The sequence below is a fragment of the Mytilus edulis genome, chromosome 10 (assembly GCF_963676685.1).
Source record: "Mytilus edulis chromosome 10, xbMytEdul2.2, whole genome shotgun sequence".
NCBI lineage: Eukaryota > Metazoa > Mollusca > Bivalvia > Mytilida > Mytilidae > Mytilus > Mytilus edulis.
The window spans coordinates 76,533,356-76,556,821 of NC_092353.1; the positions used below are offsets into that span (position 1 = coordinate 76,533,356).

General features: G+C 32.4%; 4 protein-coding genes across 4 annotated transcripts; all 4 read right to left on the reverse strand.

Moving 5' to 3' along the window:
* Window positions 1-2,029: 2,029 nt before the first annotated feature.
* LOC139492992 (uncharacterized) lies at window positions 2,030-3,733 on the reverse strand. The gene has a single exon (XM_071281138.1). It carries the CDS (start codon window positions 3,731-3,733, stop codon window positions 2,030-2,032), a length of 1,704 nt encoding a protein of 567 aa, XP_071137239.1.
* Window positions 3,734-12,488: 8,755 nt separating this feature from the next.
* On the reverse strand, window positions 12,489-15,861 carry LOC139491876 (E3 ubiquitin/ISG15 ligase TRIM25-like). Its single transcript, XM_071279792.1, has 2 exons — window positions 15,827-15,861; window positions 12,489-14,457 (listed from the first exon to the last, which is right to left on the reverse strand). Exon 2 carries the CDS (start codon window positions 14,455-14,457, stop codon window positions 12,766-12,768), a length of 1,692 nt encoding a protein of 563 aa, XP_071135893.1. The 5' UTR covers window positions 15,827-15,861; the 3' UTR covers window positions 12,489-12,765.
* Window positions 15,862-20,117: 4,256 nt separating this feature from the next.
* LOC139492993 (uncharacterized) lies at window positions 20,118-21,212 on the reverse strand. The gene has a single exon (XM_071281139.1). The coding sequence runs from the start codon at window positions 21,210-21,212 to the stop codon at window positions 20,118-20,120; it is 1,095 nt and encodes a 364-aa protein (XP_071137240.1).
* On the reverse strand, window positions 21,209-22,403 carry LOC139492994 (E3 ubiquitin/ISG15 ligase TRIM25-like). Its single transcript, XM_071281140.1, has 2 exons — window positions 22,383-22,403; window positions 21,209-21,823 (listed from the first exon to the last, which is right to left on the reverse strand). Exons 1-2 carry the CDS (start codon window positions 22,401-22,403, stop codon window positions 21,209-21,211), a joined length of 636 nt encoding a protein of 211 aa, XP_071137241.1.
* Between the last annotated feature and the right edge of the window lie 1,063 nt (window positions 22,404-23,466).

A 23,466-nucleotide genomic window follows, 5' to 3' on the forward strand; every position in this document is an offset into this window, starting at 1 on the left:
CCGTTCTATATGTGTGCAGGAACTTTGCAAGAATTACACAATGTTGACTAGGCATATCTATATGCCACTTCCTGGCGCTTAGAATTTGAAATTGTGGACTAGATCAAATTGATTGAGTTTGAACAATCTTATATATAAAAAAGATTAAGGAGGCATTTAGGTTCAATGATGAAGGATATTCAATACGTCATTTTGCAAATACAAATTATTCATACTGTTGATTTAATAATAGTTTTGTTAGTGATTACATATATACTGTTAAATAAATGTCATTTCAATTCCGTATTGCAATCATTACGTAGTTTCATGCTCAATACACATTTGAGATTTATTCTTTTTTTTTTAATTATTTCTTTAATAATACTGGTACATTTATATATATTTACATTTGAGCATGACCACCCCTTTTCAAAATTAAGAGAGATATACGAATGTGTCTACACACATAACATTGGTATATACGTGTTATTCCTGTAAACACGCAGCGAAAAAAAATAGCTAAATGTAATTAAAAGTTTGTGACAAGTTTGCAGCATTTATGTTTGCTGCAATCATGACACAAGATTCATTTGCATGGTACATTTGCATGGTAAATGGTTTCGGTAAGATTACAGTTTGAAGTTAACTTGCGGCAATGTTTGCTGCTAGTTTGCATCAAATGTTTGCCACAAAGCTTAATGTTCGGTACGTGATAGTAGTAACACTCATCACGTGGCCCTACTAATATTTTAATATTCTGTTTATCCTATTGAAACAAGCAACACAGAATCATAACATAATATATATCACTTCCTGCTACAAATGTAAATTTGGACTTATTTAAGAAGTTTTATATTAATCTAGTAAATTATGATCGGGGTTACCATCTATGTACCAATAATTGTAGAATATTGTTGCTTATATAGCATGTATAGGTTTTTAAAGATGATAGTAACTATCTAAACATATAAATTACCTGTACGATTGTGCACACAGACAAAAAATCAAAGTTCAAAGTCCAATTTCTAAACGATATAAATAGAAATAGATCAATTTCAAGGACTTTCCCAAAACGTCAACGCTTACTATTAATCTTCTGTTTGCAGCCAATCGTTCATTATAAAGAACACAAAAATGGAAAGGTTGAATTATTGTGCAATGTATTTCCATAAATTTAAACAACAGTACAAATACTTCATTTTTTGTACTTAGGGCCAATAGTAACGCAACATCTATATATTTATTTCAGTAGAAAGTCATTCGATGCTTCGAGATTTTGTATTTTCTTACAACAAAATGAATATCGATCTTTTATATACTTGAATAAAGTTTTATTTTAAGACATTTGTTTGTATACTTTCCTTTAAAAGAAAATCTTAAATTGCACCGCCCATACTCTAATCTTTAAAATACTTGTCATCAGGTGGAATTCAATTATTATAAGATAACTGATATCAATTGAAAGAGGAATTTCATATACGTCTTATATGGCCCGCAATTTTTTCCGTAAACATGGAACCAATTTTTGTTGTAAAAATTACGAACCATAGAAAAAATAAAAATTATCTTGCAAATAAACTCATATCCTTTGAAACATCTAGTAACAATATATGTGCATTACAGAAGATCATTTAAGCTACTGAAATAACCGAGAATACTCATTATATAATATTGAACTGATGGATGTGTCTATTGAAGCTTACAACATTCAGTGTATTAGTATGCAAATAAATTCCGTATGATTCAGAAATTCCATCTTTTACGGTTAGTAATGTTCTGCCATTTTTACCATCTGACGATATCAACCATGTCAACGCAACACATTTGTTTATATTTTCAATTACGTATACGATGCCGTGTTTATCAACAGCTATTCCAGATACGTATACACCATTCATCAGTGATTCATCTAAATGGTGTCATCTTTCAATATATTAAATGATTTACATAGTGATTTATCATTAATTTGTTCGTAAACCATATAAACAATTCTATCTTTTTTTGTTTCATAAAGACGACAATTTTTACTTTTTACGATGAACTTGGATATTTATTGTGCCATGTCAAATATAAGGAGGACCCCAGTGTTGGACACAACATACAGTTTATTATTATGATAATTAATTCCGCCTGAATTTTGAATTCCATCTTTCGCAGTGAGTAATGTTCTGATATTTTTACCATCTGCCGATATTAACATGACACTTCTGTTTCTATTCGAAATCACGTAAACGATGCCGTCTTGGTCAACAGCTATTCCAGTAGTACAACTCAGAATTGTTTCGTTCTTGTATTCCCAACGTTTCTCTCCCTTTACACTGTAGCATTGAACTGTAGAACCTTCACCTGTATAGTAAATGTTCTCTCCCGAGGTTGTTATATAACTTAAATTGTTATTTATGGTTTCATCTTTCACAATCGTTATTTCTTTATTGTTTGATACGTTAATCGCTTGGATCCCTTTTCCTATTTCACAGTATAATAGCTGTCCTTGTATGTATGTTATATTGCAACATTTACCTGGTTCGATTGTCTTTGTAACTTGTTTGCTCTTGGTATCTACAATGACTATTTTATTGTCAGTGAACGTTGTAACAGCTACTGTTTTGTCATCAATACATGTCACATCAAACGGATGTAGAGGTGAGAGAGGTATTTTAGTGTCTAAAGTTCCTTCACTTTGTACGATCACTAATCTCTTATTATGATAACAGTCCGCAAATATTATTCTTCCATCAGGAAAGACTGATGATCCTTTTATATATGTATAAGAACGTCCGACTCGAACCTTGACATCTGTTATCAATAAAGCAGTAATATCATCAATCGATTTACTACGGGGTTGAACTGCCGTAAAAGATTGAGCCTGTTTCTCATGACCGACGCCAATGACGATTTGCGATTTACTTTTTTCAATTTTTATTGATCCAAAGACAGTTATGTTTGATAGTATGTCTATAATCCTATCGTCTATCTGGCATTTCAAACCCAATTGGCTAAATCCATCGTCTTTTGATATGTTTTTCACGTATTTTAACTCCTCAGCGACGTCCTTTTCTAACATTTTACTACCAATGAAAGCCTGCAGATCGGATCCATGTTGTTTGACGGATATTAGATTTGTCTTCAAAATCTCAATCTCGTTCTTTTTTTCGGATAGGTTATCAAGAAGGGTTTCAATTTTGAGTTTTAGTTGTGTTTCAATTGAATTCAAGTTGTCTATCATGTGTTTCTCTAATTCATCTAAGCGGGAGTTTATTTTTTGTCTTGTGTCTTTTATATTATTCATGCTTTTTAGATGCTGTTGCTTTATTTCAACAAGATTGGCTTCTCGGTCCTTTACTACTCTTTCAATGTTTTCCTGAATGTCTTTTAGAGACATCTCCAAGCTTTCAAACATGATGGATGATCTTGATGACTTTATGACGTCGTCAGTTAAAAACATTCCAGTGCATTCTTTGTGGTTTTCGGATATGCAAATTATACAACAAAGTTTGTCATGACCTGGACAAAACATTTGGAATTTTTTGTCGTGCTCTGTACAGTTCTGTTTAATTTTACAAATCTCAGCCGGAAGTTTTTTGTAGTCATCAATAGAAATAATTTCATGTTGTCTCGAGGCTTTTGACACGCCATGATGATTTTTACATGTTGAACACAGGCCTTCATCACATTCAGGACACCAGCAATCAGCTCCGTGTGAAGCATGCTGATCATCACAGATACCACACAATATAACATCTGAGGAAGCCATCTGAAATACAGGTGATAAAATCTGTAAAAAAAAAGAAGCAAAGAAATTTCACAATAATTCATTGATGCGACTTACAGTTGGAAAAATATCACATTTTTAAAAATTGAATTCGAACCATTGGTCAATAATGTCTTATATTTGTCTTTTTTTTTTCTTTTCTAGGACAGATTGTATAGCATAAATTTCAGTATCGCTTTTATACAAAATAGAGGTTAATCTTGCTTTAAAACCAAGTTTCATCCACCGTTATCTTCAGGAGATGCATGTCTGTACCAATAGAACAACATGAAAGCATTTTCAAGTCGTTCTATTGGTTTTTTTGGGGGGGATTTTTTGTTTTTATAGACTTTCTTCCTTAACGTAAAACTTGTGTATACAAACTTTATCGGTTGAACAAGTCAAAGAGATAACTTATCTAAACCGTTAAGTAATAACATTTAGAATGCTAACGGAGAATGTGTCAAGGTGAAATACCACCATTGATATTCCTCTATAAGTCTTTGTTAAATGTGCAGAATTTATCTTTGTTTTCAATAAAGAAATACTTGGCATGAGTATAGTTTTATCCTGTCGAGTAATATAGAAAAAAAACTCAATTAACATTTCATCACATATAAAAAAAAATCATCATTGGAAGTTAACCTATCAAATTCTCACCTCCGTTTTAATTGTATACAAGCTTTAGTAAGCATGTAACCTCAAGTTTCCAAAATATTATACAGAAATCCCAAATACAATAAATATTGTGCTCTTAAATACCCAAGATATATGTTTACGACCAAGAAATGTTTTATTTAAATGAATGTAGGATTAGTTACCTACAACTGTCGAATTCAAGGGAATATTTTTTTTCGACCTTTTTTTGTATGCAACTGGATGTGACGTACTATGATTTAATTGTATTACACTTTAACAAGACAAAAACCAAATCACAGATGAATAACAGCCCATTTATCTGTCAGAACATTACTTTTTTGAAGTTCATTTCAAATATTTTACAAAAAAGCTCATAACCTGCATACTGACTCTGTGTATGTATACAGATCAACCCGTGCCAGATAAGATTTATTTTGTTCCTACAGAACTTTTGAGTTTCCCCTCGGGTATCAGTTGTATTGTTTTTATTGATTGATATAAACAACAGATGAACAATAAATATACAACAATAGTTGATTAGGGAATAAGATTATAACACATTGTCGACTACTCTACCCCTGTTTTAGACATATTCACCTTTTATTTTTGTTTTTGTATTACACATCGTTTTCAATATAATGGTATTGTTTGCAGCTGTCATGCAAGTAAGAGTCCGTATTGAAGACCGTACCTTGACCTATAATGGTTTACTTTTATAATTGTAACATGGATGGAGAGTTGTCTTATTGGCACTCATACCACATCTTCCTTTATCTTTTCTATATCAAAGAAACGACAGAGGAATGAAGCAGACCATCTAGTTTATGAAGAATCTGAAGTTCACTGAGATATATGTGATGCAAGCAACGCAGTATATACATTTTTGTTATCAATGCTCTACAACTAAGTAATTGATTTGACCATCTAAATTTTTGTTACAGCGCATCTGCTTAATTGTTCGTTATCACAAAAGCGTTTGTTGTACTATAATATATGCTGGTATAGTTTTAATATATAATGCCCATCAGTATCACATTATCATAATTTCAGTTAGTAAAACGTATAATTACAAGATAACAAAGTACTTTAAACATAAGGAAACCCACTGTTTAGCATCTGATGTTAATACTACGTTGTATTTCATCATTTGATTTTGCCATTTGATTAGGGACTTTCCGTTTTGAATTTTCCTCGGAGTTCAGTTTTTTTATAACGTTGTGAGTACAATTACTTGTAGAATATAGAAATTAAGGAAATAAATCATAACAAGCGTTACAAACCATAAAAACATAGGTGCAAAATTACCTTTAGTTTGAATCGACAGGCCTTAGAAGTTCCAACCAGCTGATATCAATTAAGTTTTATCAACACATGATAACATGAATTATTGGTAGAAATACATGTTGCATATATCATTAAATAAATATTTACACAAACGAGATACAAAATTTTTCGAAAAGGATTTGCACTTTAGTATTAAATGAAGATATAAAGATCAACAACCGTACAACAGATCATAGTTATTTAAAGTAGATTTTGTTATTGCTTCACTAATGTTTTAATTGGTCATAATGTGTAAAATAAGTCGGAAATAAGTAAATTCGTTGTAGTAACTAGCAAAATACCACACCAATATGCATCTTAAGACATCTGGCTTTCGATTCTATAAGTTTGAAGCTTTGTAACGGTGAAATATACCTGATTTCATCCGCATAACATTTTGGGTGCCATACCAAATCTCTAACTTATTTTCAAATTTACTGAAACAAAGACATGCAAAAAGGAGAACATCTTACATGTATACGTGAAGACATACTACAATTAAATAATGACGTCTTGTCCACTTGAAATACTATGTAAAGAAAGGAAAGACAGCATTTAACCCGTCACGTTAGTGTTGACAATGTTTGTGAAGTAGGCTCTGCTTACCCTTCCGGAACACATGAAATCATCAGCAGTTTTTGATAGGTTCGCGTTGCTAAGTTTTTAGTTTTTTTGTATGTTTTGTTAAAAGTTGTTTGCCTTGTGGTACTTTTCCTATTTTGCCGCTTCTTTATCAGTTTATTGTCGACCTATGAGTTTGAATGTCTTTTTGGTAACTTTAGCCTTTCATTTACTTCTAGGACATGCTTTACAGTCCTGATCTCCATTTATCCAGAACCAATTAATCTATTTACAGGAATTACCAAAGAACTGAAAACAGCCTAAGGCCTTAAATGGGTCTTTAACACAGCAAAATAAAATTCTGCACACGGAGGCCGACTTAATCTTGCCTCTAAACAAAACTGTGAATGTAACGCTAAACTCCTGTCTTGGGTCTAGCTGAAAAGTGAAGCGGTATTAAACATGTTTCGTGAGATGTCAACCCTAATTAACAAACACACAGCAATACGCACAGTTAACCTCAAATTAAAAGAAGTACGAGTCTGATGTCAGACTAGGTAACAAAATAAACAAAGTAGCAAGACAAAGATGTATTTCGTTAAATCAAATATGTTTTTAATACACACGATTGAATCGAACAAGTAGAGGTATATAAACACTAAAAGAATGACAAGGAAACGTCACCATCTAAATATGGATATTGATAGGAAATGAAAACCATCTCTGTTATTATGAATTTAGGTATATCGCTGTCCGTTTAATATATAGATGTTAAGATCTAGAAATGTGCTTATTGTTAGTTTAAGATATTAGTGGTTCACAGTTAGTCCCAATTGGAATTCCGATAACTTTACACTATACGGTATCTCCATAGCGAATAAAAGTGTAATCTAGTGGATATTCAAGGGCAGTTGACGTATCAAAGCAGTTTCAATTGACATAGTTTTTTTTCGTGAGTTGGTACTAAACAACGAACTGAAAGATTGATGTCATCGCATTTGCAAATTAAACAATAACGTTTGTCACAAAGTTGACAAAACAGTTAGAATTTCCTGTTGTGCTCTGTACAACTTTGCTCCTTTTTTTAATTTAAAAATTTCTATTTTGTTATTCTCACAGGCTATTATAGGCTCAGAAGTCAGTGGTTATCAACTATTCTAAAATCCACGTTGATAAATTCAATCAAATGCTCCGCTGGGCGCAGCTTGATACAACCGCAGAGGTCGAACTACAGTGTGGGTAAGTATGGACACAACATTCAAGCTTGATACAGCTCTGAATTTGGATTGTGATTAAATAGTTGACAAATAATAGGTTTCTGACACAGAATGAATGTGGTCTTAGAGCTTTGAAAATTTAAATTGGACATTTACCTATTACAGTCCCATAACCAAAATCTAAATACTTGCTTAGATTTCTATTTACTTATACTAAAGTTATTGTGCGAAAACCCAGAAAAATGTTTATATGTGCCCCTTTTTGACCCCTAATTCCTAAACTGTTTGGTCCTTCCTTTAGTGATTATAAACTTTGTATAAAGTTTTATTGATTTTATTGATTATTATTTGAGGTTCATTTCAAATATTTGACAAAAAAATACTCATAACCTGCATACTGACTCTGAGTATGTATACAGACCAACCCGTTCAAGATAAGGATTGTTTGATACTGCAGAAGTTATCAACATAACCTTTGAGTTTCCCCTCGAGTATCAGTTTTGTTGTTTTTATTGATATATATATAAACAACAGATGAACCATAAATATACAACAATACATGTAGATGATAAGCGAAAGAGATTATAACACAATGTCGACTACTCTACCCCTGTTTTTGACAGATTTACCTTTTATGTCTTTTTTTTTTTTACACATCATTGTCAATATAATGGTATTGTTTGCAATTGACATGCAAGTGAGAGGTTAACCTAGCTATAAAACCTGGCGGAATCAACTAATTTCTACTTGATAGAATGCATGTACGAAATCAGTAATGTGATAGTTCTTATCCATTCTTTTTATGTGTTTGAGCTTTAGATGTTGGCGTTTGCTTTGGGAATTTCCGAGTAGAATTTGCATTGGAGTTTGGTATTTGTGTTATTTCAATACATTCGGCTGTTCTGAGGAATGACCTAATTTATTTGTTCTGATATCATTAGTTTTATTTGTCACTTTTCTCTGGAAAAATCTATTGATTTTGTTCTGATTGTTATTTTTCTTCTTACTCTACCATATTTGTGTCTTTAGTCTAATTTTTGTTTCTCAAGATTTCGCTAATATTTTGCATACAATATTGACAAGTAATTGCGCTTAACAGGATTGATTCTGTACGGTAAAAGTCTTTATCCAAAGAATAAAAAGATAACGATAAAATTCTTTTTCTGTAAGAGTTGCATGTCTCTATGGTATCCTCCGCCTCTCTCTCTCTCTCTCTCTCTCATTTGTTTGTTATAAAAAAAAGCGTTTGAGGTACTATAATATATACTGGGATATATACTGAGCGCCAATGAAACCGCAATACTTGCTTTTTCAAAAATAAAATTTATATTAGAAATGATAATCTTTTAAAATAAATAGTTCTTGAAAATTAACAATCTTAACAATAAATCGATATCAAACAAAAATGTTTCATTGTCATCTTTCGGGCGCAATAGGTAAACGAAACATCCAATGTCGAATCATCAACTCACAGTCCTAACAAGAAATGTTACAACCCCGTGGTGCAGCGCAATCTCGACAGCGCCGTGGAATTGATTATCCCCGACGTTTAATGTGATCCCAAGGAATGTTATTCCACATGTCCCGCAAAAGCAAAGTCAAGCTGACTTTATGATATTGGTGGTTGTTTTCATCGTCTAAACCATGTCAAATCTGGTGCAAAATTTGCTCGATCGGACCAAAATCCGGCTAAAAGCATGAGTTTTGGCCAAGACGGGTACCAAATGTCTATGTAACCATCACTGACGGTTTTTGGTACATAATAAATAAATTTTGGTCTACAGAATTCGATGTTTACGCCAGACGGGCGTTTAGATGTCACTAAGAAAAGACTGGTGCTTTTTAACAATTTCTGCGCAAATGGTGATTTTCTGAAATTGATCCAAAGGTTCTATCGTGGCCACCATTGAACACTCGTGACCTTTGGATCAGAGTCGATATCGGATATGTTAAAGACCAAGTGTAACGGTCTTGCTGAGCGTTTCTTTCTTTTTGTACCCCGGGCTGTGGCTTATCATTAAATGATCCATTTTGGTTGAATTTATGAATGATTTGGGCTATTGTAGAAGCTACAACTTCAGTCTTCTCGTTATTGTATGCTGTGAAATGCTTCATTGGATCATGCCCAAAACTGCATGTCGCTGAATGTCAGAAAGTCCTGGCATTAACTCAGATGTTAATTGCAGTTTCTTAACAATAAGGGCGTGAAAATTTATGACATTAGCCAAGCTTTAAATGACAAAATCGTGAAAATGGTGCGTATGTTGAAAAGCGATGAACTCGATTTATGTCCGTTCAAAATAACCCTTACTTCGCATTTGTTCCAAAAATCACTCAACCGTTGTCGACAATTGTCTTAAAAGTCATTTTCAACCAATTATACAAAGTTCTAATATAAATAAAATAAAGATTATAAGATTTTTTTGAAAAACAAAAGTATTGCGTTTTCATTGGCACTCAGTATATATATGAAGCAAAGTTTAATAATATAATGCCCATTATAGTACGGGGACCAAGTGAGGAAAAGTCTCATATTTACCGAGTTTAATTGTCATTCGGACTGCATGGCTGCAATCAAAATAATAATAGTTAAAAACCTCACCTTTGTATTTTGATTTTGAAATTTTGGATCTGGTCACTGTAGTTTTAGTTTAACATTATTATAAAAACTAATAAAACGTAAAATTACGAAATAACAAAGTGCTTAGCTTTAAACACGAACAACAAACAGTTTTGCATCTGATGTTAATACTACGTTAAGTACAAACAATTGGATAATATATAAAGAGAAATAATTCATAACAAGCGTTACAAACCATAAATATATAGGTACAACATTACCTTTCAGTTTATAATAACAGATGTTAGAGGTCCCAAGTTCAATAACCAGCTGATATCAACAAAAATTATCAATGCATGATAACATGCATGATGGGTAGTTATACATGTTGCATATATGATTAAATCAATATTTACACAAACGAGATACAAAAAATTGTTGAAAATTATTTGTAATTTAGTTTTTAACGAATCATACAACAAATTATGACAGTTTAAAGTTATTTTTGTATTGCTTCACTAATGGTGGATCGGAAGGCATAAAAAAGAAATTTCGTGTGAGTCTGAAATAGGTAAAATCGTTCATGTAAATACCATTTCAATTTGCATCTTGATTTCGATTATATATGTTTGAAGCAAACCCATGATTGCTTTTTGTACGACGACATATAGCTGCTTTCATCCAAGTCACGTTTTGGATACCACATCTTTCTAATATTTACAAAATCATTAAAACAAAGACAGACAGAAGGGGGGCAACTTAAAAATAGACGTGACGACATACTACGATCAAAAGGTGACGTCTTATCCCCCTGAAATACTATGTTAAGAAAAACAGCTCTGTTTACCATTACGGAGCCCAAGAGATCGTCCTCTGTTCAAGACAAGTGTTCGCCTTGCTAAGTCTTTAGCTCCTTGTATGTTTTGTTTTGTTTGTTTTGGTATGTTTTTTTTTTTTGTTTTTTTTGTTCTTTTCTTTCTTTTTGGCGTGTCGTTGTCAGTTCATTATCAACATGTTTGAATGTCACTTTCCTATCTTTACCATCTCTTTTACTTTTAGGAAGTGTTTAATTTTGTTGTTCTTACAGAAACCATTAATTTATTTACAATAAATAACAAAATCATGAAGGCTTTTACCTTTTGCAGAACATTAATGAAAAATTTACGACAAACAATTAAGATATTATAAGCAGCCTTATCAGCCGTGACAAATTCAAATTCATTTGTGAGTTCTTTTAGATTAGGTTTGATACGAAAAAAGGGATATTATGGTTGATACAATATTCTTAAAATAATTCATACGAATATCAACTATGTTCATTACTTAAACAAAGTCAGTATTGTTTTGTCAGTTTTTTCTCGTTTCATCCATTTCGAGAAGTAAGTATGGCGTGATTCTTAAACGATGTTACGACACTCATTCAACATTTTTCATAATACATTTTTCAATATTCTTCGAATATTACTAATGACAAGAAGCTTGCATGTTATAGTCTCGTTTTTTTCTATCTACGACCCAAACGATACACTTCGTTTATTTAATTTGAAGACCTGCAACAAATGTCTGAATGGTATCTACGGTTGGCAAAAGGAACAAAATGGTCGTAAGGAATTAACATGTTTTTGAAATTCGGTAGCTATTTTGCGTTGGAACATTAAATAATTCATCTACTTTGCTAAAATAAACCAATGCCAGTAACCTCTATTAGTTTAATCTGTTTCTTGATAAGAAAGAGGATGTTTTTAAATCTACGAAATGAACAGTGAACTACAATCTTATCCTTATTTGTTTAATGTCTAGTTTGAAAACAAGCTATCAATATAAGAAGAACTTTTATATTATTCAATGTGAAACTGAAGTAAGTTTCTATTAAAATTCCTAAAAATAGATATTTACAACTAATGATTCATCAAAGACATATTGATCAGTGATCAATGTCCTACCATGATATAGATTACCTTATGTATTTGGCAAATCTTTTAGGAATTTTTGGTCCTCAATACTCTTCAACTTTGTACTTGAGTTTTTTGTAATACAACATTTCAATTCTGGTTCCCATGATTTTTCACTAAAGTAAATATTTCATAATTTGACAGATGTAGCACTACGACCCCTTCCCTACTTCACATTATACATGTATACAGCTTGTTTGTATGTAATGCATCGACATGAGCAAGTTTTTATTGTATTTGAAAAAAAGTAAAATCACAAACATAGTGAACTCTGAGGAAAATTCAAACGGGAAAGTCCCTACTAATCAAATGGCAAAATTAAATGAAAACAACACATCAAACGAATGGACAACAACTGTCATATTCCTGACTTTGTACTAGCATTTTCAAATGTAGAAAATGGTGGATTGAACCTGGTTTATAACGCTAAACCTCTCACTTATATGACAGTCGCATCAAATTCCATTATATTTAAAACAATGCGTGAACAAAACAAACACAACTTCTTTCATCTGTGTGATTTCATTAGACAAACAAAATAATCTCAGTTACATCACTATGTGCGATAACCAATCTCATATTATGATAACAGTTCGGAAAAAATCATCCTTCCTTCTGAAAAGACAGATAATCTTATACTTTTACATTATTGTGTTTTGCTGCTCCAATCTTAAAGTTCCTATTTGGTGATCAAGTAATATCAATGATATATTGAAGGGCGGATTGGTGGTGAAGATCTGAGCTGAATACAATTTATACCACTAAGTTAACTGAAGATACACATTATGCAATATTGAATTGAAGGACTTGTCCAGTGAAACTAACAATATTCAGTTTGTTGGTATGCAAACGAATGCCAAGGGAAACCGGAATTCCATCTTTCGCAGTGAGTAATGTTCTGCTATTTTTACCATCTGCCGATATCAGCACTACACTTTTATTAGAAATCACGTATACGATGCCTTGTTGATCAACAGATATTCCAGTTGGATTACTCAGAATTGATTCGTCTTTGTATTCCCAACGTTTTTCTCCCCTTATACTGTAGCATTTTACAGTAGAACCACTACCTGTATAGTAAATATTCTCTCCCGAGGTTGTTATATAACTCCAATCAGTCTTTATGGTGTCATCTTCTACTATAGTAATTACTTTATTGTTTGATATGTTTATCGCTTGGATCCCTTTTCGTTTTTCACAGTAGAATAGCTGCCCATGTCTGTAAGTTAGACCGCGACATGTGCCTGTTTTAATTGTATTGGTTACTTGTTTGTTGTTCATGTCTACAATGACTAATTTATCAATTTGTAACGTTGTAACAGCTACTGTTTTGTCATCAATGCATGTCACATCAAACGGTTGTAGAGGTGAAAGAGGTATTTCACAGTCTAAAGTTCCATCACTATGTACGACCACTAATCTCTTTTTATTGTAGACCGCAATTATCATCCTTCCATCAGGAAAGACAGATAACCCTGCTATACATGAACTGTATTTTTTTCCTCGAACACTGAATTCTCCTATCAATGAAGCAGTGATATCATCAATCGATTTACTACGGGGTGGAACAGCCGTAAAAAATTGAGCCTGTTTCTCATGACCGACGCCAATGACGATTGACGATTTACTTTTTTCAATTTTTATTGATCCAAAGCCAGTTATGTTTGATAGAATGTCTATAATCTTATCGTCTATCTGGCATTTCAAACCCAATTGGCTAAATCCATCATCTTTTGATATGTTTTTTACGTATTTTAACTCCTCAGCGACGTCCTTTTCTAACATTTTACTACCAATAAAAGCCTGCAGATCGGATCCATGTTGTTTGACGGACACGAGATTTGTCTTCAAAATCTCAATCTCGTTCTTTTTTTCGGATAGCTTATTAAGAAGGGTGTCAATTTTGAGTTTAAGTTGTGTTTCAGTTGAATTCAAGTTGTCTATCATGTGTTTCTCTAATTCATCTAAGCGGGAGTTTATTTTTTGTCTTGAGTCTTTTATATTATTCATGCTTTTTAGATGATGTTGCTTTATTTCAACAAGATTGGCTTCCCGGTCCTTTACTACTCTTTCAATGTTTTCCTCAATGTCTTGTAGTGACTTCTCCAAACTGTCAAACAAAGTGGAAGTTCTCGAAGACTTGATGACTTCGTCAATAGGATACATTCCGGTGCATTCTTTGTGGTTTTCTGATATGCAAATTAGACAACAAAGTTGATCATGACGTGGGCAAAACATTTGGAATTTCCGGTCATGTTCTCTACAATTCTGTTCAACTTTACAAATCTCATCCGGAAGTTTCTTGTAATCGTCGATAGAAATGATCCCATGCTGTCTGGAAGCTTTTGACACGCCATGATGATTTTTACACGTCGAGCACAGACCTTCATCACATTCAGGACACCAGTAATCAGCGACGTTTGAAGTATGCTGAGCATCACAGATACCACACAGTATAACATTCGAGGCAGCCATCTGAAAAAGTAATGAATATGTTAAACATAATTGTGGTAATGTGTCTATATATGCATTAGTCATTGTATTTAAATTATACGAAAATTTCGAAACGGCGACATTAAATGTAATACAGAAGGTGCTCTCGGAAATTCCTAAACCCCAAAACAGGTAGTTTTCCCAAAATGAATGCAGATAGTGTTTAAACTGATATAAGATTCTGGAGTTTAACAACTTCTAAAATAGTTCTATTCAAATCTTACAAAAAATATCAATCTCTTATCTCTTTTATTTGGCTTACGATATTTAGTATTTATATACAAAACACTATCACGCGTCTTCAAATGTAACATTACGTCGTGAAACAACAATTAAAGTGGGACAAGAATGTGTCACTAGTACATGGATGCCTCGCTCGCACTATCATTTTCTATGTTCAGTGGACTGTGAAATTGGGATCAAAACGCATTCAAATTTGAAAGATAATAACATAGGGAACATGTGTACTACGTTTCAAGTTCATTGGACTCCAACTTCATTGGACTCCAACTTCATTAAAAACTACCTTGACAAAAACCTTAACTTGAAGCGGGACGGACGAAATAACGAACGAATGAAAGGCCGAACAGACTGAATAACATAATGCCCATAAATGAGGATTTAAAGTCAAACAATTGGTTGAATATTCAATATTAATTTTAGCACACAATAGACAGGGATTTTCATTGTTGAAGGCTGTGCGGTGACCTATTGTTGTTAATATCTTTGTCATTTGTCTCATTTGCAATCATACCACATCTTTTTTTATATTACAAGAAGAAACATCTCATACATTGAACAAGGCGAGAGTAGCTGCTTTTTAAAACTATAATCCAACGTAATGACTGCACTCTATAATTGAACGGGTTTTCGCTTTTATGCATTAAAATGTCCATAGGTAAATATTTTCGATTATTTATTGATATCATATAATAGTCATGAAACGATTGAATAGAATGTACATTTCATACTCATTACTTCCACTTTTTATTTTAAAATTTCTTGTAAATGGTGTCAAAGATGAAATACAGAAAGAAGAGGTGACACAAGATAAATCACCTTTGGTTGCAAATTTATAGACGTCTTGCTATAATTTCGATGTGATTTTAAAGTTTGAATTAAAATCAGTGTAATAGTTTGAAACGGCAAAGTTCAACAAGATAACTGGGTTTTACCCAATATTATTATGATCATGTTGGCAATATATACACACGGTACATTGTAGTATAAACATGAAACATAGCAAACAAATTAACATTGGAATAATCAAAGCATCACTACAAATAAACATAATATTTCAGAATAAAAGTGCTAGAAAAGGTTCAAAACGTACATAATATATATAAATTACCTTCACGATTGGACACACAAACAGGAAGTAAACAGTCCAAAGTCCAATTTTTGAACTATAGAAATTGTTTATTGTCGGGTACAATCTCATGTCACGTGTTATCTTAATTCGTCTGCAATATTCTTATAATTTCTCTCTTTGATAATGAGGAAAAGAGAGGGAACGAGTGATTAAGTGTTCCTTGTAATCATTACAACAATAAAAAAAAAAACAGTAACTAATAAAATCAGTGTTTTTATATATTTATTATAAAAGTCCAACTCTTATATGTATGAATTTCCATTTAAAGTCATACGATGTTTTACAAATTAACCAAACATTTTACCTTTGAAACAATGTACGTGTACGTTAACCTTTTTCATCAGGAAAATGAATTGTTGCATAACAAAGCCTTCAGAAAAGTGCTGCTATTGAAAACACCTAATCGAATTTTGGTAAAATACGGCGAAAAAACAGCAACAATGACAAGTTATTGTGTGGGTTAAGCATGTTAAGTGTCGCAAAATAAAGATCATCAGTACCGAGGGCAAGCTGAAAAGGAGAAAAATTTAGAAAGCAAACATTTTGAAACTTTGATTAATTATGGTCCACGTTTTCAAAACACTTATAAAAGTCATTTAAATGGTTTGTTTAAAGTGTTTACGATGATTTCAACATGTCTATTTGAAATATTTTATCCATAATACGTTTTTTTTTAACCTGACCCCCCCCCCCCCCTTCCAATAGACTCAACTTATTGAAACGGTAATAAAATTTCAAACTTTTATCCGTCCAAATTTTTTTATTTTGGATGGCAAAATTCAACCATAATTTTCCCCATTAGTGAAATTATTTTTTAAAGAGTAATGCAGATTAATGATTTTCCTTTCCATTTTGTTACGAGTAGCATTGCAATTAGAATACAATTTAATGTGTTTTAATTTTGTAAAAGTTATAATAACATGTAGCATTGTGTACGAGGAACCCATTAAGAGAACGTTACATTGTTCTTCAAACGGACAAAACGGGAACATAGAATGAGAGATGTTCTGTTTCTATTGGTCCTCAATATCTAAATATATAAGACATAACAACTTACTATAAATTCACGTTTCTCCAACTTAAATAATTTAGACATATTTTTTTCAGAAAAAAATGTGTATTGCAGAAATATTGTTCTTATCAATACTTTTCTGCACTTCTTTACTTTAATACATGCGTTGATGAAATGAACTTTATCTTTACCCGCTGATTTATATGGGACACAAATTATCTACTCTACCGACCTCTTTTGATACCTACATTATTGTAACTAACACGTTGTTTCTATTTTTATTCATATAAGAATGTGTATGTTATCGTTTGTCAATCATGACCTGTAACACAATATTTTTCTGATGATTTTTTTTTAATTTGCGATGGTCTGTCACGAAATATCATAACATACTAAATAGTATTTGTACACAATAAACCTATCGCTCTCATTTTAGACCTTTATGGATATGTTCCGGACCATATACTCATATGGTCCGACCGTACGCGTATGGTCGGACCATATGAGTATAATACTCGTTTTGGTTACTAACGGGCCGGACCATATGAGTATGTGGACCATATAGGTATATTTTTTTTTAAATTATATTATAAAAGTTTCAATAATATAAAAACTATATCTAAAAAAAATGATGGTAACATGACAATGTATTATTTTTATAATATAAATACTACGTAAAATTTAAATATTGATTCCATAGTTAGTTTTCATCGTTAATTACATTCTTACATGTAGGCTTGGGTGACATTTACTTCCATACGGTATCCGATGATAGTTTTTTTTTGCATTTGCAAGTCTTGGTTGTGCACGATCCTTTTCATTTACACCTTTTGTTTGCGAGTGAAAAGCTAGCCGTTTTGTAGCTCTACGTACAGTGACACCGAGGTCTTGAGCCATTCCGATATGTCTATGGTGTTTTTAAGAAGCTCAAGATCTCAAATATCGTAACATGACTGCAATACATCATATTCACAAACCACTTATAGAATAAACTATGTTACTTTCCAGTTACTTCTTAATTGTGTAATGTTGTTCAGGTCGAAATATTGCCATTCACTCGTAATAACAAATCGATATTGACCATCGGTAATGACCATAAGTATAAAATGTGTTTATTATAGTTTTGACAAGTAAGTAAAATTTACTAGGTGAAACTTCTAATTTTTATTTAGCTTATCTTTTTATTATAATATAATAGTAAAATTACCTATATGATAGCGTCTTTTTGATGAACGGTCATACCATATGAAGAGTTTAGAAGTATTAAAGTCATAAGAAACCTCAAAAAAATGCATATGTTTTTTTATAACTCAATGGATAGTTTTCATTATAAAACTTATGTACTTATACTTTTTTCTGAAGAAAATTCTTTAGTTTATTCATATTTAAAAGAAGTTTACTTCATTTTCAATGCTTCCTTCCAGGAAGAAATTCCCCCGACATATTTTCCGTATGCAAAGTGACCTCAGTGTGACCCATCTCGTAAAAATCCGGTGATCACGCATGGATGTCCTTAAAATAAACTATTATCTGAATTTACAACACGTGCTCAATTTCCATGTTTTTTGTTGATTTTTTGTCGATTGTTGACAAACAGGTGACAATCGTTAAACTTCGGCTTCAAAACACGAACTTTAATTACCTAGCATATTTTCACAACAACACTGACCGATTGAAAAAAAAATTGACGATAATACGAAATTTACACGAAAAAAATGATAAATTCGTGCACAGAATACTAAGTTTATGAAGTTTGTATGCATTGGTTCAAGAATTTGTAGAGCATTATTTTTTCACCGGTCACTCGTTTCTTATGACTTTAAAAGTAAACTGTAACAGAGTGTTAATTACCCCACCCATACGCGTACGGTCGGACCATACGCGTATAGTTGGACCATATGAGTATATACCCATATAGTCCAAATACTCATATCGTCCGGAACAAATACATAATTAATATTTTTGATTATACTTTTTTATTACATTGGTTGCAATGAATTACATTGATGTCCAAGTTAAATAGAAACCAATTATTGCACATGTGAAATAAAAGTGGTTTTTTCCCTCTCTGACGTCATACAACAATAGGCGTTGTCAAGTCGTCGATAACGGCGGATCAAAACAAATTATGAATGCGTAGAAAAAAAGATATAGTTCCTTACATATTTTACATTAAATTCTTTTAAAAAAGATATTTGCCAAATGAATGTAATAAAAAGAATAACTCGTGACCAAAGAACACTGATAACTAACCCATGCTCTACGCCCATTCGTGAATTAATGTGTTGTTCGGTCACTCCATAGAGGGTGAATAAAATCCATAAGGGATTCGGCCTCTGGCCTCACCCCCCTCCTGTTATGGATTTTACTAACCCTTTATGGATCCATAGGGGTCAGTAGCGAACCATATAACTTATAATATTGTTCTTGTTGTATCTAGCACGTTAGGTATGAACTCGCAAACATATATAGAAATGTCGTCTCTTAGCCATGTATGATGTTTTGTGTTACATCCCTATACACCAAGTCAGATGAGAAAAGAAAATTATTTATATATCTAACTCGAACTAGGGTAATGCAGTCATGTGCTATTGATTTGAAGTCTCGGTAGTTTAAGTTTAAAACCCGGTCAGTAAATGATATATATTTACAGTATTGTTCTCTTTTTTCTCTATTTTTATCCATTATTCTCAAATCTGTGTACCCAATCTACTCCCTCATATACGTCAATGAGACAGCATTTACTGCATGTACTAATAACGTCATCATATAAATTGACAACTAGTTAATTGATTAATAAACACCTATAGAAAAATAATTACTCAAACAACAATATTTAAAAATCATAAAAAAAACATTTAATGACCAACAAAGGGATGATTAAAACTTACACATGCCTTGAACCAATTCTCCTAGGGTCGACAAGTGGAATTAATTTTCTAATACTTAGATATATGATATTTTCTATTTTTTCCTGGACGAGTCAATCTCTCAACTTTGTTACGTAACTAACAGTCCTGTTGATGAAAATATTTCATCCGATGCTACCGAAGTTGAGGAATGACTAGAACACGACGATTAGGTAAAAGTATAAGCATTGGAAAGGTGCTCTTGTTCTGGTCAAAGGAATTCTAAAAGACAATGTAAAGCAAACATTCGATTTTTTATTTTTTTAAATTTTGATTAATATTCAATCTCCTTGGACATGTTGGAGGCTCTCTTAATGAAAATATGTTTTCTATAACATTTAAACAGGTATTAGGCAATGTCAAATTTGAGGAGCTTTCCGGAGTATGATACAACACACAGGTTCGTAACATGAAAATACATTCCGTATGAATTCATAATTCCATCTTCTGCGGTGAGTAATATTCTGCTATTTCTTCCGTCTGGCGATATCAACACGACTCTTTCGTTGCTATTCGAAGTCACGGAAACGATACCGTGTTGATCAACTCCTATTCCTGTTACACAATTCATAATTGATTTGTTCTTGTATATCCAAGGATTGTCTCCCTTTACACTGTAGCATTTGACTGTATAACAATTATTAGTATAGTAAAGGCTCTCACCTGAGGTTGCTATATAACTATAATGGTTTTTTATGGTGCAATCCTCCACAAGTGTACATATTTTAAAGTTTGACAGTTGTATCCCTACGATCCCTTTCCCTTTTTCACAGTATATAATCTGTCCTTGTCTGTATGTAATACCTCCACCAGCGCCTGTGTTGATTGTTTTAGTAACTTGTTTGCTCTTCGTGTCTATAATTTGTATTTTATTGTCGCTAAACAGTGTAACAGCTACCGTTTTGTCATCAATACATGTAACATCAAATGGATATAGAGGCGAGAGACTTATTTCAGTAGATAAACTGCAATCACTTTGTACGATAATTAATCTGTTATTGAAAAAACAGTCCGCAAATATCATCCTTCCATCAGGAAAGACTGATGATCCTGTTATACATGTACGGGATTGTCCTGATGGAAGCTGGAATTCATTTATCAATGAAGCAGTAAAGTCATCAATAGATTTACTACGGGGTGGAACAGCTGTGAAAATCTGAGCCTGCTTTTCATGACCGACGCCAATGACGATTGGCGATTGACTTTTTTCAATTGTTATTGATCCAAATGCAGTAATATCGGAGAATTTGTCTGTAATATTATCGTCTATCTGGCATTTCAAACCTATTTGGCTAAATCCATCATCTTCCGATAGATTTTGTATGCATTTTAACTCATCAGTGACGTCCTTTTCTAACATTTTACTACCAATGAAAGCCTGCAGATCGGATCCATGTTGTTTGACGGACATGAGATTTGTCTTCAAAAGCTCAAGTGTTGTCATTTTTGTGGATAAATTATCAAGGAGGGTTTAATTTTAAGTTTCAGTTGTGTTTCAATTGAATTAAAATCGTCTATTATGTTTTTCTCTAATTCATCTAAGCGGGAATTTACCTTTCGTCTTTTGTCTTTTATATCATATAAGCTTTTTAAATGATGTTGCTTTATTTCATCAAGATTGGCTTTCCGGTCCTTTACTACCCTCTCAATGTTTTCCTGAATATCTTTCAGAAACTTCTCTAAACTGTCAAATAAAGTGGAAAATCTTGATGACTTTATAACGTCGTCAATTAAGAACATGCCAGTGCATTCTTGGTGTTTTTCGGATATACAAATTATACAACAAAGTTTGTCATGACGTGGACAAAACATTTGGAAGTTTTTGTCGTGCTCTGTACAGTTCTGTTTAATTTTACAGATCTCAGCCGGAAGTTTCTTGTAGTCATCGATAGAAATAATTCCATGTTTCCTCGACGCTATTGACACGCCATGATAATTTTTACATGTCGAACACAGACCTTCGTCACATTCAGGACACCAGTAATCAGCAACATGTGAAGCATCCTGAGCAACACAGATACCACACAATATAACATCTACATCTGAGGCAGCCATCTGAAAAAGTAATGAATATGTTAAACAGATATTAAAAAATGTAATCAACATAATGGTGATGTCTATGCTTTAGTCATTGCATTTGAATCATACGAAAATTTCGAAACGGTGCCATTAAATGTAATACAGAAGGTGTTCTCGGAAATTCATAAACCCAAAAAATCAGCAACGTGTGAAGCATGCTGAGCATCACATATACCACACAGTATAACATCTGAGGCAGCCATCTAAAATACAGGCGATGAATTATTTAAGAAATTTCACACGAATTAATTGATGCAACTGACTGTTGAAAACAATCACATTTTGAACAATTGAACTCAAGACATTGGTCAATAATGTCTTATATTTTTCTTTTTTTTTTCTTTTCTAGGACAGATTGTATAGCATAAATTTCAGTATCGCTTTTTTCGTTCATTTTTTTTTATATAAATAAGGCCGTTAGTCTACTCGTTTGAATTGTATTACATTGTCTTATCAGGGCATTTTATAGCTGACTATGCGGTATGAGATTTGAGATTTAGATTTGCTCATTGTTGAAGGCCGTACGGTGACCTACAATTGTTAATGTCTGTGTCATTTTGGTCTCTTGTGGACAGTTGTCTCATTGGCAATCATACCACATCTTCTTTTTTTTATATTTATACAAAATAGAGGTAAATCTAGCTTTTAAACCAAGTTTCATCCACCGTTATCTTCAGGAGATGCATGTCTGTACCAAGTACACAACATGAAAGTATTTTTAAGTCGTTCTATTGCTTGTTTTTTTTTGTTGTTTTTGTTTTTGTTTTATAGACTGTTTTCCTTAACGTAAAACTTGTGTATACAAACTTTATCGGTTGAACAAGTCAAAGAGATAACTTATCTAAACCGTTTTTCTTGATTAAAGAATAACATTAAGAATGGAAACGAAGAACGTGTCAAGGTGTAATACCAACATTGATTTCCCTCTATTAGTCTTTGTTAAATTTGCACTTTTCAAAAACATGTGCAGAATTTATCTTTGTTTTCAATAAAGAAATACTTAGCATGAGTAAAGTTTTATCCTGTCGAGTAATATAGAAAAAAACTCAATTTACATTTCATTGCATATAAAAAAAAACAACAATCATCACTGGAAGTTAACCTATCAAATTCTCACCTCTTTCTTAATTGTAAACAAGCTTAAGTAAGCATGTAACCTCAAGTTTCCAAAATATTATACAGAAATCCAAAATAAAATAATATTGTGCTTTAAAATGCCCAAGATATATGTTTATGACCCAGAAATGTTTTATTTAAATGAAATGTAGGATTAGTTACCTACAACTGAAGAATTCAAGGGAATATTTTTTTGTATGCAACTGGGTGTGACTGTGACGTACTATGATTTAATGGTATTACACTTCAACGAGACAAAAACCAAATCACAGATCAATAACAGACCATTTATCTGTCAGAACCTTACTTATTTGAAGTTCATTTCAAATATTTGACAAAAAAGCTCATAATCTGCATACTGACTCTGTGTATGTATACAGATAAACCCGTGCCAGAAAAGATTTATTTTGTTCCTACAGAACTTTTGAGTTTCCCATCGGGTATCAGTTGTATTGTTTTTATTGATTGATATAAACAACAGATGAACAATAAATATACAATAA